This window comes from Neolamprologus multifasciatus, chromosome 3 (assembly GCF_963576455.1).
Source record: "Neolamprologus multifasciatus chromosome 3, fNeoMul1.2, whole genome shotgun sequence".
In the NCBI taxonomy this organism is placed as follows: Eukaryota; Metazoa; Chordata; class Actinopteri; order Cichliformes; family Cichlidae; genus Neolamprologus; species Neolamprologus multifasciatus.
In genome coordinates this window covers 1,575,537-1,593,533 of record NC_140441.1, presented here as the reverse complement: position 1 = coordinate 1,593,533, position 17,997 = coordinate 1,575,537, and the positions used below count along the sequence as shown (strand labels likewise).

The 17,997-nt window shown below is 40.2% G+C and overlaps 1 protein-coding gene and 1 pseudogene across 1 annotated transcript; one reads left to right on the top strand and one right to left on the bottom strand.

Annotated features, from left to right (window-relative positions):
* Positions 1-170: 170 nt before the first annotated feature.
* LOC146520990 (uncharacterized) lies at positions 171-3,159 on the top strand (annotated as a pseudogene).
* Positions 3,160-10,516: 7,357 nt separating this feature from the next.
* On the bottom strand, positions 10,517-14,644 carry LOC146520989 (uncharacterized). Its single transcript, XM_085154417.1, has one exon. It carries the CDS (start codon positions 14,319-14,321, stop codon positions 12,714-12,716), a length of 1,608 nt encoding a protein of 535 aa, XP_085010543.1. The 5' UTR covers positions 14,322-14,644; the 3' UTR covers positions 10,517-12,713.
* Between the last annotated feature and the right edge of the window lie 3,353 nt (positions 14,645-17,997).

The window sequence follows — 17,997 nt, the reverse complement described above, 5'->3', positions numbered from 1 at the left end:
CGTTTGTACAATATACTTTTCACGTTTGTACAATATACCTTTCACGTTTGAACAACATAATATCACGTTCGTACAATATAATTATCACGTTCGTACAATATAATTATCACGTTCGTACAATATAATTATCACGTTCGTACAATATAATTATCACGTTCGTACAATATAAATATTATATTGTACGAACGTGATCATATATTGTACAAACGTTATAAAAAATACCATTACAATAACATTTTTATTGTAAGAACGTAAAACGTGTTGCGTTCGGAAACCCAAATCCATGGTAGGTGTGGAGAGCTCACGCTCTTCAGAACTGGCACTTAACTTTGAATGCCCTGCTTTCAACATGGACACAAACACTGATAGCCCACTTCTGAGATTTCTTCGGAATCGTGGTGTACCTGAGGACTGTCTCTTACGAATGCTACAAGAACGCGTAAGTGCACTCGTGAGGGGGAAATTTGTAAAACTCGCTTTTTACGAAGTTACAGCGTCTAAAAATATGACATATTGCTAAGTTAGCAACCACAGCGGTTTTCGCTTCTCTCGCTTTGACTGCGTAAGGACGTAACGGTAAGCTGCATTAGTGTGGATCTATATGGAATGGAGAATGTAAAACAAATTAACCCGCTGTATAAAACTGGGTCGTTGTATGACCACATGTTACTACTTAACCCATATGCAGATTCCAGGTTTCTTAAATATATCGCTATATTATGTGATGCACTATGTTTCCTTGTTTATCTAAAAACAAATGAATTAAACTGTGTTTATATTGATATTTGGCTTCAATTTAAAAAACCAGTGAGTTCAACCCTTTGTGCTCTGTGCAACTGAAAGATACGTGAATACTAATTTACTTTTTCAAAAGTGGGCGGTGTATATACTGTAATATTTCTATTAATAACATGTTAGATAATCTCATTAATGTTGCTGGCATAGAGAGATGAAAAGAATAAATGCTAAATATTGATGGCTGCCACTAAAATAATAACAGACAATTATCAAAACACATGTGAAATGTACATACATTTTTTTAGTGAGGTACCTCATGTGGTGTGGCAGCAGGTATACCTTGTACTTCTGTATAGTAATAAATATCTCTGTTATTACAGATTGATGCCACAGTGATTGATTTCATGGATGACAAGACCTTGTCTGGTTACATCCCAACATATGGTGATCGGATAGCTGCCAGGCGGTTCTGCTTGGAAAACAGTGGTGCAAGTACTAAGGAATCAAGAAAAAACTCATTGCTTGAAAAATTGAAGGAAAAGATGGGAATCAATGAAAATGAGAAGAAACCTGATCACGAGGAGGCATTTGTTTCTAAGAGAAAAAGAACATATGCAAAAAACAACAAATGGGCTGAGAAAAAGACTCGAAAAATTGAGTTAGGGTGAATCCATGAAGGTAAGCAAGTGAGAAAGCGCAGAGGAGGAGGAACAAGGACCTTTGATGTGCCCAAAGACTCCAAAAAAGCTGACATATTACAGTATGCTAAAGATCTTTTCTTTCCAAGTGGAAAAAGCAAATTTGGAAGATGGGAGGTGTTCAGTCATAACATATTAGACTATCAGGAAGAGGCCGTATTTGATGAAGATGTCACAGTTGGAGAACTCTACTCAGCACTTAAAATGGGAATGTTGAGATTTTACTTGTGCACAAGAAGATTTTCCAATGATGAAGATGATGAAGAAGTTTATGATAAAGGGAAAACACATGTAAACAATGTTACACAACTGACTGACTCACATCAAGGAGATGAAGAAGCTTCCCACACTGTTGTGATCTCATCATCAGAATCTAGGAATGCTGATGAAGATGTATTATTAGACACATCTGAGGTAATGATTGGACCCTACCTTGGAGAGCCTCTGCCTTGTCAACTTGATGACACTGTAATAGATGAACCATTCCTGCAGTTTGAGGAAGATGATCTGGTCATCACATCCATTACACTTCCTCCAACAAACACAGCAGTCAGTAGTCCAGATACATCTATAAGCAATGAAGCAATAAGCTCTGCAGGATCATATGATGTTGTCTGTGTTACCATCAAACTTCACAGGGTTACTATTCTGGAGGAGATGATCAGCCAGTTCAAAGATCCAGCACTCCTCATACACCCTCTAAAATACACCTACATTGATGAAAGAGGAGCTGATGCAGATGGTGTATCAAGAGATGTGTATGCTGCATTTTGGTCAGAGTTTGTGGACAACACAGCTGAAGGAGAGGAGTTCAGAGTGCCATCACTGTCTCCCAAATGGCAGGAAGAAGAGTGGAAATCCATGGGTAGAATTTTACTGAAGGGATTTCAAGACCATGGATATTTCCCTTGTCGCCTTGCTCCTGTTTTCACAGTGGCACTCATCTTAGGTGAGAATCAAGTATCAGATGATCTGCTGTTTGAAAGTCTTCTCTTTTACCTAAGTCAATCAGATAGAGATCTGATAACAAGGGCACTAAAAGAAGATCTTTCAGATGAAGACAGGGATGAAGTGCTGGATCTCATGGATCGCCTGGATGTATCAGTGCTTCCAACCAAAGAGAACTTAAAAGGCCTTCTTCTGAAAGTCGCACACAAACAATTAATCCAAAAACCAGCATATGCCGCAGAGAAAATGTCCTTAGTTGCAAGCCACTTCCTAAAAGAAGCTTTTCAAAGCCCACAAGATGTCCTACAAATGTATGAAGATAAAAAGCCAACAACGAGAAAGCTTTTGAAGTTGCTTACTGCCTCTCCCACCACTCAAGCAGAGAAGCAAAGCTTCAGATTTCTGCACCAGTACATCAGAGGACTTGACGATACAGGGCTAAGAAGGATGTTCAGGTTTCTTACTGGGTCAGATGTCATCTGTGTTGACAAGGTTGAGGTACTGTTCACGCCTGTGGATGGACTGGCACGACGACCTGTGGCACACACATGCGGCCCTCTTCTGGAACTACCATGGACATACACGTCCTACCCAGAACTACGAAATGAACTGGACAATGTTTTGGCTGCTAAAAGCTCTTATGAGTTCAGCATAGCTTGATTAAAGTCCATCATGTTTAAACCAAGAATGAAAGGTTTGCACTAACAATGACTGGCTATGAAGCTCTAAAGTTTGTTAAACCCACAAACAGGGAACACATCATTGTCTAAAAAAAGAAAGAGCTTAAATTTCAGGGATATTTGAATTTATTTTCAAAAAATTGTGGATAACATCAATTTGTTTCCACCATGAAAAATGTAAATTTCAGTTTAAAATTTCATACTTAAAAGTTTTACTAGTTTAAATGTTAAATAATTATGTTTAATAAGTTCATATGGTTAGCAGCAAGAGGTGAACTATGCTTATTATTAGTTCTATCTATCATGTGTCAAGGTCCTTTTCCACAGGTCTGTGGTACAGTTTTGTAGGATACAACATGTCTGCTAGAGGGGATGTTTTGTTTAGTAATAATTCAAAAGACTTAATATTAATTATTTTCAAGTATATTTTTTTTTTACCTTTCCACCAGTCATTTGTTTAGAACATATTTAAAGGGAATAACTTTGGAAGGCAATGTGTTTGATGCAATAGTTGACTGGAATAAAAGACACATAAGTTAAGTTTTGTAGTGTTTATCAAGAGTCTGTGTTTTCTTGTCCTTGAACACAAATAAAAGGGAGGCTAACATCTAACAGTGTTTGTTAATTATTAAATAATGCAGAATTTTTACATTTACCAGTTTACAAGAAACTGTTCGTGGATGAATAGCAGTTGCACAGTGTGTTCAGTAAAATTGAAAACAATATTTCATGAATGAGAATGTATAGGATCAGCAGTTTAAAAAATGTTTTTTCGACAGTCTTAAAACAGAAATCAGATATAATAGAAATTCAGTTAAAAAATAATTGGAAATGCCAAAAGGTTGAGATTATTCAATGCAAGTCTTTCTACTGATTTATTTTTAAAACATTTTGCGTATTCAAGCATTTACTTCAATGTTCTCATTTCAATTAATAAACAGGTGTCAGATGTTTTCTTTAGATGGGAAGCAAACGCCTGTTTTTTGCATAAATGCCTCAGTCAAAATATTTAAAAAAAGAAAAGCAATACAAATACAAGGACCTGCTTTAATTTTGATTCTTCACTGGAGTACGCAGATTTGGTTAAATAAATTTAGACATGCTTGCTTGCTACTATCTTCAACCGAAAATCCAAACAAAATAATAATGATTGTCTTTTCTATTGTTTATTGCACAAATAAAACATTGTACCAAAAAATATGTGCATAAAAATTCCCAAAGCCCAATTATATTTAGGTTTATAAGTCCTTCAGTATATAGGTTCTCAGGAAGAGATACAGTTCAATGGATTCATCTGCTGTGCTTGGTGGAAGTAAGAAGTTCTCTGACATTATGAGGCAACACAAGCTGAAAACGGTTTCATCACAGGTATAAGGTCCTCTCTGTTGACATTCTTGCTTACAAGCATCCACTGCCTCCCGAGAAACCTCTTTCAGATGATCCTGTCCTCCAAAGAGATGAGGGATGGTGTACATGAGAATCAGACGTCCACTTGGAGCAACTGCATTTCTGCTTCTGCGTATTATGTGGGTGTTCCACATATGTGCAACTTGCTGCAGCTCCTCCTATTAAATATTAAAAATTAAAAATCTCATATCAGTAAAAGAACACATTTCTCTTGGCTCAACATGTTACCCAAAACGGCGCTGGCACGGCTGGCAGCCTTAACCCAATTTCCCTCGGGATGAATAAAGTACAATCAATCAATCAAAAGCACCACACAGTGACAGTCAGAAAAACAGAGTTTATCAAAAATACTCAACAACAAGAATAACAGTGGTAGACACGTGATACTGTGTAAAATTTAAAGTAATTATTAAACGTGAATTGTTTTAGACAGTGTGATTTTATGTTTCTGGTCAGTGAAATATGCATTTTTTCATATCCTGAACGCAGTGATAATAGGGACGGTGCATGGTGGGTGTTAAAGCAAACTTTTTATTCTCTCTCCGTGTCTCTCTTTCTCTCTAACACACACACACACACACACACACACACACACACACACACACAATGACTCATTAAAAGAATATAAACATGGTTACATACCTCGATGACGTTCAGGCACGTAAACAATATGAGCTGCTTGTCCAAAAAACATCCAGAAAAGCAGTCATGGTCTTTTAGTTCCTGGAGACGATTTATCCAGTGCTGAGCATGATGTCATCTCAGAAAGGCCCACCAGCCTTCAATACGCTGATTGTGATTGCTGGATCCAGTAATAAAACAGTTTCTGACGTTCGGATCCATAGTCCAGCGCAAGAATCGTTGCATCTCGGCGATTATGACATTTTCTGTTCCCAAATCAGAGCGAATCCTAGCAGGTGTTCCCATCCTCTTTTCAACTTCTGCTATGAAATATCCAGCAATGACTTTGGGATCATTGTTTGTTGAATAGGCATGAAGCCAAATCATAACTCTCGAAAAGCCATCAATAGCTCCATTTATACAGATTCCAAAAGGCTTCAGTTTGTCATAGGAGTCAACATGCCACATGAAATTTGGTCCAGGATTTACATACGTGCGTCGCATTAGGCGATTTCTGCGTCGTTGCTCAACACCGTAAGGGTCAAGATATTTCAGTAAATGTCTCACAGTACTCTGCGTGACAACATAACCTGCCTGAATGCAGTTCAGGTGGTGTAGTTTGTATCCATGGAGCCTCCCGTGTCCCTCCAGTTGATCAATAAGAAATCGTGCCACCTCAATCGGATCGGACTCATTCTTTCTCCTGTACAGTCCCATGCGTTTTAGGTTTCTTCTAAGTGTCCGCATGCTTATCACAATACTGTCCAAACTGCTCAAAAACAGCAAAATCTCCCCATGCCTCAATCCAAGCATAAAATAGAACTTAATTAATTCCAATAAACGAGCCATTTTCTCGCACTTTGATCTGCACTGTCACCCACTTCACTATGTTTTACGCTTCCGTAGTTTTACGGCAATATATCATGCTCGAACAATAAAATATATGGTATAACGTGAAAACTTTATTGTTCAAACAATATAATTATCACGTTCGTACAATATAATATTTATATTGTACGAACGTGATAATTATATTGTACGAACGTGATAATTATATTGTACGAACGTGATAATTATATTGTACGAACGTGATAATTATATTGTACGAACGTGATATTATGTTGTTCAAACGTGAAAGGTATATTGTACAAACGTGAAAAGTATATTGTACAAACGTGATAGTATATTGTACAAACGTGAAAAGTATCTTGTTAGAACAATAAACGTTTCACGTTATAACGTGATACACTTGTATTTTTGTTTTGCCTGGGTGGCAGCTCTACGCTTCCGTAACAACTTGACTTTTTTGTGGAGAACAAAGCATTTTCATCAGCAGGTGGCAGCAGAGATCTCTAATCTGAATCTTTTAACTGATGCTCTCTCTTTGAAGTTTCAACATGACGTTGAAAGAACAGTTTACACTGAACTGTCACACAGTTCAAATCTGCATACCTACTGACTACTTGTGGGATAAAGCAACAGAAACACTGGAAATATAACGAGACGTTTCAAACAGATCAGTCGTACAGCAGAGTCCTCAGTTATTAGTTAATGTGATGACATTGAGCTGTGTTGGTTTAATAGGAGTTGGTAGCAGATGGAGAGGTGGTTCTTTAACTGATACGGTGGCTTTGAAAACGTTCTCATGTTCCAGTACACAGAGTCAATCATATCTTATTATGTGAAGTGGCCATAAAACTGCATTAAAAATTGAAAAGTGCTGTAGTCGTGTTTAACTCCTGCATCTCGGTCTCTTCTAATGACATAAATCAATGTTCAGAAGTCATGAAGTTCAGAAGTCATTGCTGTGTGTGAGAAGCTGACAGAAAAGATGAACCTCCTTTTCTCTCTTTGAGCGGCTGCTTCGATAAACTCCTTTTGTTGTGATCGTCATGATTGCTCTCACTGTCTGTGTGCGAGAAAATTCTGTTTTGATATGAATGATGCTGATCTCCATCTGTTATCATGATCTGTTATCATCCCAGCACTGAAACAAACTAACAGTTCACCTGTAACTCAGTTTGTAATCCATATGTCTGATTACAGATGAACGTGATTGGCTCAGACGCTAATTGTCTGCATTTTTATTCTCTCCTTTGTTCTGCAGCTTAAGGAATGAAGCCGTGTGTGCATTACACCACAGATCTGGATTTTCTTCTGCTTTTAATGAGCCTGAACAAAAAGCTTTCTACTCTATTTTGCTTTTTTAAAAATATGAAATGAAACCATTTAAGCACAAACATCATAAATATCTAAACATCAGATATTATCTGAGGAGTAGCAGCCACATAGAGTCAGGCTCACCTTGATGCACAACCTGGGAAAGAATTTTAAAACGTTGACACACTGATCATCAGACAGCGAGACAGTGAGTAAGATATCAAGCATGAGTGTGAGTACGCAAATATTTGTGGAGCTTCTTTTCTGAGGTAGGGTTACACCGAAGGACGGCTTTGTCACTCCCTCCTCGACAAAGCAGTCAAGGATGTGCGTGTAGTGCTTATCATTGCTAATAGAGCCAGTAAGATGTTCCTGCAGCATTTAGTCAGTTGAAGGTTAATAAGGTATTTTTCCACATTCAGCTTTTCTACAGTCAATGAATATAATCCTGCATCCAAGAGGAAGGAAATAAGCTGTATTTAAAGGGGCTACACAATGGAGAGCTAATCCACATATATTATTAAAACAATTAAGGTTATCACAGATTTTTGAAAACGTGGATGTTTAAATAAGTGCAGAGAGATTAGAAGATAAGTGCAGAATTCAAATATAGCTTCTGAATTTTAGAGTTAATTATGTAGAAGTCATTTTGTGGAAGTTGAGTGTTTCTCATTCAGCTTGTTTATACTCTGCCTGAGCACTCACACCACTCTATACAACATGCCTCATTAATGGCACAAGCTTTAAGTGCTTTCTATCACATTCACACTACAGTGGACTGTGGAGAACAACCTGGGCTTAGCATCTTGCCCGAGGATATTTGGCATGCAGACTGCAACCGTCTGAATAGTAGATGTGCTACCTTCTGAACCACAGCCACACTATGAGATCACATCCTTCTAATTACAGGAATTATGTCTCTTTCCTCAGTAGTTGGGATAATGGGCAGTGAGTACGACTGAACATAGAGAGTGGGAGGAGCTGAGGAAAGCAGGAAAAGTTCTGTTGAGACAGAATAATTTATTATTTCACTCAATGGCATCAAATCAATTCATAATTCTGCTAATGTGTTTTTCAGAGTCTTTGGTTGCTATGGCGTCTCTCTCAATTTAAATGAATGTACAGTGAACATCATAGATTGTTCATTTCTCTTCAAACGTTCAAATTCAGAATCTTTTTATCTTTCATGTTGTTTTTATGTTAGTGCGACACTCAGGCTGTAGTTTCCACTTCCTGTGTATTATCTGCACACATGGTTTCTGACAATGAAGCTGACTTTGTCTTGACTTTGACTTGGAACATGTCGTGTCAGCAAAAGCTCTGGATAATATTTCAGTGAGTCCTGTTCTCCAGACAAGAGATGCTGTTTGGCAATAATAGCAATAATTTTCCACATGAAAATCTTTCTATACAACTTTGTTTTCAATGTGAGCGTCACTTCTATTTGTAGAAACACTCGTGTTCTCTTGTCCTCTTATACTCTGTTCAGTTCAGCTGAAAATAATGTCCCATTGGAAAAGCTGGTTAGTTTAGGCCTTTATAGATTCTGATGATCTCTGAGCAGCAACAGAAGGAAATAAATGTCCAACAGAACGAACTCTGGGGAATTCAGTCATCTTCCTTCACAGGTGGATGAGGTGAGAGAATAAAGAGCTTTTAGAAATATCAGTCAACAAACATTATTGGGATGAACTCCTTTCACCCTCACACACAGACAACCTCCCACAGACACACACAGACAGACTGTACACACAGATGAACACATATTGATGAACTCAGGATGACCTACTAGCCTTGTGTACATTTGAGAGCTTCACATATATAGAATTACTTAAGGCTATTGTTGAGTGTTAGTAAAAGGCGTATATGTGACAGGCGTGTACTCTCTGACTTGAAATGTTTCTGAGGCCAAGGTAAGGTCAAGCTGGGCAGCCAAGACCAAGAAATGGACCAAACAGACCAGAATGTTTCTATGTAGCAACGAGCAGCACTTTCCATGTTGAAGGACACTTGTATCAGCAGGGGGGGCTTACCCAAGGATACGAGCCACTCTTCTGTGGTCCTCGTGGGGTGCTGGGGCACACCGCTTCTCCTGGCTGCCTGACCCACGTCTTCACCTTTCACCTTGAAGCATGTTCGCTGAAGGCAAGGCAAGGCAAGGCAAGGCAAGTTTATTTGTATAGCACAATTCAACAACAAGGTGATTCAAAGTGCTTTACAGAGACATTAGAAACAAAAACAATAAAAATCATGATTTAAAATTGATTAAAACAGGCAAACAAACTAACTAATTAACAAACAAACAAACAAACAAACAAACAAAACAGTATATAAAATCAAAACAGATAAAATCAGAACAGTAGATAAAATCAGTAGTTAAAATGTGAGTTTTGAAATTTAAGCCTAAGTGTGGATTTGGTGCTTTATTCAAATGCAGCTGAGAACAGGTGAGTCTTCAACCTGGATTTAAATAAACTGAGTGTTTCAGCTGATCGGAGGCTTTCTGGGAGTTTGTTCCAGATATAAGGAGCATAAAAGCTGAATGCGGCTTCTCCGTGTCTGGTTCTGACTCTGGGAACTGATAAAAGACCGGATCCAGATGACCTGAGGGATCTGGAAGGTTCATACTGGGTCAGGAGGTCACTGATGTATTTTGGTCCTAAACCATTCAGAGCTTTATAGACCAGCATCAGAACTTTAAAGTCTATCCTCTGACGGACAGGCAGCCAGTGTAAAGACCTCAGAGCTGGACTGATGTGGTCCACTTTTTTGGTCTTAGTGAGGACTCGAGCAGCAGAGTTCTGAATGAGCTGTAGTTGTCTGACTGATTTTTTAGGTAGACCTGTAAAGATGCTGTTACAGTAATCAAGCCTACTAAAGATGAATGCATGGACTAGTTTTTCCAGGTCCTGTTGGGACATCAGATCTTTTATCCTTGATATATTCTTGAGGTGATAGTAAGCTGATTTTGTTATTGTCTTGATGTGTTTTTCTAAGTTTAGGTCTGCATCCATCACTACACCCAAATTTCTCGCCTGGTTTGTGGTTTTTAGGTGTATAGACTGAAGTTCTCTGGTGACCTGTAATCGTTTTTCTTTGGCGCCAAAGACTATTACCTCAGTTTTGTTTTTGTTTAGCTGGAGAAAATTGTGGCACAACCAGTCATTAATTTCCTCAATGCATTTACCAAGAGCCTGTACAGGGCCTCGGTCTCCTGGTGACATTGTGATATATATTTGTGTGTCATCTGCATAGCTATGGTAGTTTATTTTGTTGTTATTTATAATCTGTGCCAGTGGGAGCATGTAAATGTTAAACAGAAGGGGTCCCAGGATGGAACCTTGGGGAACTCCACATGTGATACTTGTCTGCTCAGATGTGAAGTTACCTATTGATACAAAGTATTTCCTGTTTTCTAAGTATGTTTTGAACCAGTTTAGTACAGTTCCTGAAAGACCTGTCCAGTTCTCCAGTCGTTTGAGTAATATGTTGTGGTCAACTGTATCAAATGCTGCACTGAGATCCAGTAAAACTAAGACTGACATTTTTCCACTGTCTGTATTCAGACATATGTCATTAAACACTTTGGTCAGAGCGGTTTCAGTGCTGTGGTTCTGTCTAAAACCTGACTGGAAGGCATCATAGCAGTTATTCTGTTTTAAGAAGTAATTGAGCTGTTGAGAAACTGCTTTTTCAATGATCTTACTTAAAAATGGAAGATTTGAGATCGGCCTGTAGTTGTTCATTTGTGTCTTGTCAAGATTGTCCTTTTTTAGTATAGGTTTTATTACAGCAGTTTTTAGTGATTCTGGAAACACACCTGATAATAAAGAAAAATTGACGATCTGTAACAGGTCTGACTCTAAAGTCTTTGAGACCTTTTTGAAAAAACTTGTTGGCAGGACATCTAAACAGCAAGAGGAGGAGTTCAGTTGACTTAAGATGTCCTCCAGGTCTTTGCTGTTAATCGGGTGAAACTGTTTCATGGTGTTTAAACAGTTTTTTGGTGGACACAGTACATATTCTGGATCTGCTGTTGATGTACCAATTGCTTGTCTAATCTTTTGGATTTTTTCTGTGAAGAATTTGGCAAAGTCATTGCAGGCCATGGTCGAATGAAGTTCAGCTGCCACTGACACAGGAGGGTTTGTTAGCCTGTCAACTGTAGAAAATAAGACCCGAGCATTATGACTGTTTTTGGTGATGATGTCAGAGAAGTAGGACCTCCTTGCACTCCTCAGTTGTAAATTATAATTGTGAAGTTTCTCTTTATAGATGTCGTAATGAACCTGGAGGTTTGTTTTTCTCCATCTGCGCTCAGCTTTCCTACACTCTCTTTTTTCATTTTTCACTAGTGTGGAGTTTCTCCATGGAGACTTTTTCCTTCCAGAGATAACCTTCACCTTAATGGGAGCAATTGTATCCATTACATTTAACATTTTAGCATTGAAGCTATTGACGAGCTCATTGACTGAACCTCTGGACAGGTCAGGTGTTAATGGGAAGACCTGGTTAAATATCTCACTACTGTGTTCAGTTATACACCGTTTTGTGATCACTGCTGTTGATATATTTGTGTGGGCTGAGATTTTACTTTCAAAGAAAACACAGTAATGATCAGACAGGCCCACATCAGACACAGTAACCTTTGAAATGCTCAGGCCCTTGGAGATCAGTAGGTCAAGAGTGTGTCCTCTATTATGTGTGGGCTCTGTTACATGCTGAGTCAGCCCAAAGTTGCCCAGAGTGTTACTCAGGTCTTTAGTCCCTTTGTCCTGAGGGTTGTCCACATGGATGTTAAAATCCCCAACAATAATTACACAGTCGAAATCAACACAGATCACAGACAGCAGTTCACTGAGATCATTAAAAAAGTCTGTGCAGTATTTGGGAGGCCTGTAAACATTAAGAAACACAACTTTGGATGGGGCCTTCAGCTCTAAAGCCACATATTCAAAAGACTGAAAACTTCCAGGAGACAGCTGCTTACATTGAAATGATTCATTAAATAAGACAGCAACCCCTCCTCCTCTCCTGCTCACCCTGGCCTCACTGATAAAACTGTAGTTAGGAGGGGTCGTCTCGATGAGAACAGCTCCACTGTTACTTTGGTCCAACCAAGTTTCAGTTAAAACATAAAATCAAGGCTGTGCTCAGTGATTAAATCATTAATTAAAAATGTTTTCCCAGCTAAAGATCTAACATTTAATAAAGCCAGCTTAAGTGTTTTAGAGGCATTACTTGTCCCCTCGTGTTTGGGAGCAGTCTGTGGCACACAAGGTATGTTTACTATATTTAAAGATCTTTTAGAGTGCAGCTCTCTGTGTTTTGACCAGGCCACATGTCTCCTTCTGTCACCTAAAAGTACGGAAATTTTAAAACCTTCTAGTAAACAGGGTCCCAGCTTCTCCTGGGAAAAGTCACCACTGCCATAATCCTCGCAGCCCGGACCCTCCACACATCACACATCAGACTGCGGAGACAGGGCATGAAGGTGGTAAGGAGGAACTAAGGGGGGCGAGGCTGGGCAATGTGACTTCGATTGCTCTGTTGAGGGTGGGGCTCGATGGCGAACCTTTGGCTGCTCTGGTGGGGGGTTTATGGGGGACAAAAAGGGATTGGGCCGGGGGGTAGATCTGAGCCCAGCATTGACCCGCTCCATCATCTCCTCAGTGAATTTCAGGTGTGGGGAGGAGGGAGAAAGGGAGGGGGGGGAGGGTGATGGCCTGTCAGGGGTTTGGGGGACTGGGGAAGATCGTGGTCCCTGGTCCTGGTCGTTGGTGTTGTTGAGAGAGTTGGAGGCAAATAGGGACCCCTCTTCTTGCCTCTGATGTCTCTCCTTTCTGAGGCTCTTCCCGGGTGGGGGCAGATGGAGCTCCTCCTCAAGGTTTCTGCTGGGCTTTGTCTGTTCTTGGAGTACTGTTTGTTCCTCTTTATGAGATAACTCCTCGTTTATCTCAGCCTTGGCACCAAGCACAGATGGATGACGTATGGAATAAAACAAGTTGGAGGTGAACAGTTTCACCCCCGACTTGTTAAAATTAAATCCATTTGCTTTAAACAGATGCCTGCGTTCCCAAAAAATATTAAAGTTGTTGATAAAATGCACTGAGTGGTCAGTACATGCTGATATGAGCCATTTATTCAGTGCAAACAACCTGCTGAATCTCTCGTCTCCTCTTCTGACGGGCGGTACAGGTCCACTGATGAATACAGCTGCATTCAGAGAGTTTACAGTATTTAATAATCCAGTAAAGTCCCGTTTCAGAACCTCCGACTGTTGTTTGGACACATCGTTTGACCCTGTATGCAGAACAATGTTTGTCACAGTTGGATATTCATCTGCAATTTGAAGAATTCTCTCCTTCAGGTTGTTGACCATATCCTTAGGAAAGCAGAGGACTTTAGTGTTCTTACCGCACATCCTTTGTACATCCTTTACGGCAGAGTCACCCACAATCAGAGTTTCAGGCCTAGCCTTTAGCTTTCCCTGTGGCCTTTTACTTTTCAATAGATTTTCAGACCTTACTTCGCTACTTTTAGATGGATGGTTGTCCGATATAGATCCAGGGTCCTTTGATAGTGGAGCAAATCTGTTCTGCAGTTTCACATTCAGTTGTTTTGGAGGTTTGTTGTTAACCTTCCTATTCACAGTTGTCCAGTCCTGTTTCCTCTCGTATACAGGGGTAGAAGAGCTTCTCTGTCTCGTAGGAAGTGAGGGCCAGTCGGTTTCAGAGATTTCAGCTCGCTGTGCTCTGCCTGTGATACGTCCTCCCCCTTCCAGGAGACATGATTTATGTCTTGGTATTGCACCAAGACAGTCCAAGGGGGGATTATCGCTTGAGGATTTATAATAGTGCACAAAGTCTACTTTCTTGGTCATGTTATCTGTGCTCCTTAGCTGTATACTAGCTTGCTCATCGCCATTGTTTTGAATCAAAGGCAAGGTTGTTTCATTTCCACACAGTCCATTTACCTCCACGTTTACTTCTAAGCGATGAATTTTTGTCTCCAGTACTGCAATCTTCTGCAGGAGGCTGTGGTAGTCATCTGTGGAGAGGGAAGGCATCTTGTTGCTAGTTAGCCTAGCGGTTAGCACCTTTCCAGGCTATTGAGGCTGTTCGGTGCCCAGACGCTGTAATCAGGCTTCAGCTGTGTCTAGGCCACAGACACACGGAGCGCTGAGGATAAGGTAACTGTAAAAATGTTGCTGTTTCTGTTAAGAACACTTTAGTCCTAATGATCTATAAGTGTCCAGAAGCTATCGCAGGTAAGCTCATACAGAAAAAAGGGAAAAATCAGCATAAAAATCAATAAAAATCAATAAAAGAAGCAAAGCATTTAAAGAGCAAAGAGATGAAGCGTCCACACTCACAAAAGGGGGAGGAGTACTGGCTGAAGCCAGTACTTTTCTACGTCTCACAAAAAAACAAACCATCTGTTCAACAGCCTTTATGTTTATCAGTAGGCTGGCTTTATTGTGCTCATTAATGCTGCAATAAGGACATAGTTCAAGTCTTGTATTCCTGAGCCAGCTGAACCTGTATCTGGCATTGATTCAGGAACCTTGTCTGAACGGACTCCAACACAAAAGTTAGATTCAATCAGAGACTATCAACTGCCCAGAGGCTGATTATTTTTATTAGACTCCAACACTTTTCATTTTCATAGGGTAAGGGCATCCTTTCAGTCACCAGAGCAAGCAGCTGAGGTCAACCCCTGCCTATGCAGAGCTGTCAGAGTATTCAGAGCACCTTGAGGTATTGTAGGAGAAATATCAAACGACAGAGACCCAGCAGAGGCGTAAAGTTTCATTTCATCTTGCGAGAGGAGTAACAGCATGCTGTATTCTATGCAGAAACCTGAACTGGGAAAGTCTGTTGCTCTCTTATACACTTCTCCCAGTTATGGAACCATTATTCCATAACTCTTCTAGCATTTTGCTGTCAGTATCCAGAGTATGCTGAGCAGCCTGAGCTTTCTGTGCAACCAGACCTCAGCCAGAGACTGCTGGTTCACCTGTGCCTGCTCATTCCAAACCCTCTCAGCCAGCTTTTGCCGTGGTTGTTCCAACAATTGTGCTAGGTCAGGGGTGTCAAACTCAATCGCACAGGGGGCAAAGGTCAAGACACGCTTTAGGTCGCCGGCCAAACAAGATAAACATTTATTAAACACACTAAAACAATGTTTTTAAACATAAATGTGAATAAAAACAGACAGGAATATTATTCCAGATTAAATAAACTTAAAAAAATAAACTTTAACTTTAAATATTTTGCTCTTCATAAAAATATATCCTGTGAAAATTATGCAAGTTAGAAATATGAACATGCTGCCAAAACCCCAGAAAAAATAAATGAGAGCAAACACAAGGTTGGAGCTGCATGTAGACGGAGCTGGGCGTTGCTGCATGAGTGGAGCTAATAAACTGTGCGGGCCGTTCAGTGTCGTACTTTCCCTGAGTGCATCATTACACTGCAGCTCCATCTGAATCTGCACAGGTGCAGCTCAGCAAAGCTGACTTGGTTCAACATGACTGCAACAGTGAAAGTGAGGCAGGCTGCACTGGTGCATTAGTGACAGCTTCACGTGAAACGCCTTCACAGCATCAAACATGTCCATGAACTGACAGGTTTCCTTGATGAGCTCAAAAACTCTGTTGAGAACATTTATCCCAACTCAGCCAGCGGACCTCTGTGTGATGAGGAATGAAACTCTGAATCTATTTCCCACATAAAGACTGAAACTGATGGTGATTTAAACTTTTAGCTCAGATAAAATTTACAGTTTGCGTTACGGTGATCATTACATGCTCCACTTTTAGGACTTTACCACACAGCCTTTCCTGGTGTGTGATGCAGTGATGTGCTGTTAATAGGGGTGCAACAATACTCGTATCGATATTGAACCGTTCGATACAGTGCTTTTGGTTCGGTACGCATATGTATCGAACAATACAAAATTTTTAATTTATTTTATCAACTTTCCTTCTGACGATGCTGTCTGTGTTGAGCGCTCAGTGGATCTGCGCTCGACTACTCGAGACAGAAGCTAAGCTCGTTGCAACATGGCAAATTGAACCTCCCCCACCCTCATTCAGATCTGGCGTTTGGAACTATTTTGGTCTTCATGTGACGTACGAAGGTAAGCGCGTCATGGACTAAAGTAAAACAGTATGTTGGATGTGCCAACAATGCTCAATTGGTGGGAACTACTGCGTTACTAGTGTGTTAGCGCAGTTAGCTCGTTAACGTGTTGGCCGTCCAGCCCCACGCACGGGGCGATCCGCGGTAGCTCGTTAACGGAGATTTGCCGTGTTGTGGCGTTAACGTCATTTCAGATTAACGCTGACAGCACTAGTGGGAACACAACCAATATGACTGCACATTTACTCCGACATCATCCTAGTGCAAAGACAAGTGGAAGCAGACAAAAACAAGCACGCATGCTACAAACTTTACCCGAGTCATTTAGACAGCCGTTAGTACATGATTCTCTTTATGGGGACCTGATATGTTTAATATGCTGCTGAGAATATAGCCCAGAAGAAGCGTATAGTAGAGCTTTTATTTTGGAAAGAGACGTTTCTCTCTAATAAACTCTCTTTTCCAAAGACGAGGGATTTCTCCATCTGATAGATTTTTTTTTTTATTGTTTTGTTGTTTCAGCAACATTAAATTTAAAAACTGTAGTAAAAACTTTTGAGTTAAAATATATATTTATAATTTTAATAAATGACAAATTAAAAAGGCATGAACATTTTTTTGTATTGAAAAAATATCGAACCGAACCGTGAATTTTGTGTATCGCTGCACCCCTAGCTGTTAACTCACCGGTACAGTTCTCCTGCATCTTTACTCGCATCCTGCTGACTAGTCCACTTTTTTCACCGCACAACACCGGCGCTCCATCTGTTGTAAGTCCAACAAGTTTGTCCCAGGACAGTTTCACGTCGTTACACTTTGACATACGTTTTAAAAATGTCTTTTCCTGTCGTTGTCCCGTGCATCGATTTAATGTCCAATATTTCCTCTCCACGGATGAAGATGGCCAGCTGTGTGTCCATCATGTCTGTACTTTTCAGCTTATCCTGACATTTTGTCTCGTAGTGCTATCTTAAATTAAATTAAAACAGCCACATTAGCTCCACCAATAAGACACACGGCTTTACCAGCATGTCTGTAAACATATATTCAGTCTCTGCTTTCAGAATCAACTTCTCTCTCCACCATTGTGAGCGGCGAGCTTCAATAAGAGAAGTTTGACTTGATTGACGCGGGAATGTTCCCAGTTAGCCTAGCGTTCAGCAAGGAGGCTGCAGCGCTGCATTATGGGATCTGTAGTTTGTATATTATTAGCGCCTCATATTGCCGAGCCGTGCATAACAATAATAGTACATCTATATAAAATGATCTCGCAGGCAGGATATAAATGTACGCTGGGCCGGATGTGGCCCACACATGTGTGCTCGGTCCTGCGCTGTCTGGCTCTCCACTACTGCTGCTGAGCAGCCTGCGCTCACACATGAGCTAGTCTTACGCCATGGGTTGACGTAGATTCTTACGGGTCTCCTTTGTTACTTTTTCATTAGCACTCTTTCCAGCCAACTCTAAGGTCTTAATGCTTAATTCTGATTTTTTGATCAAATCTGATTTTCTTGTCTGCTCGTTCACACTACAAATAAAATGTGACAGCAAACGCGCTCTAGTGTGAACGCTCAAAGGGCCGCATGCGCAAAAGAAGAC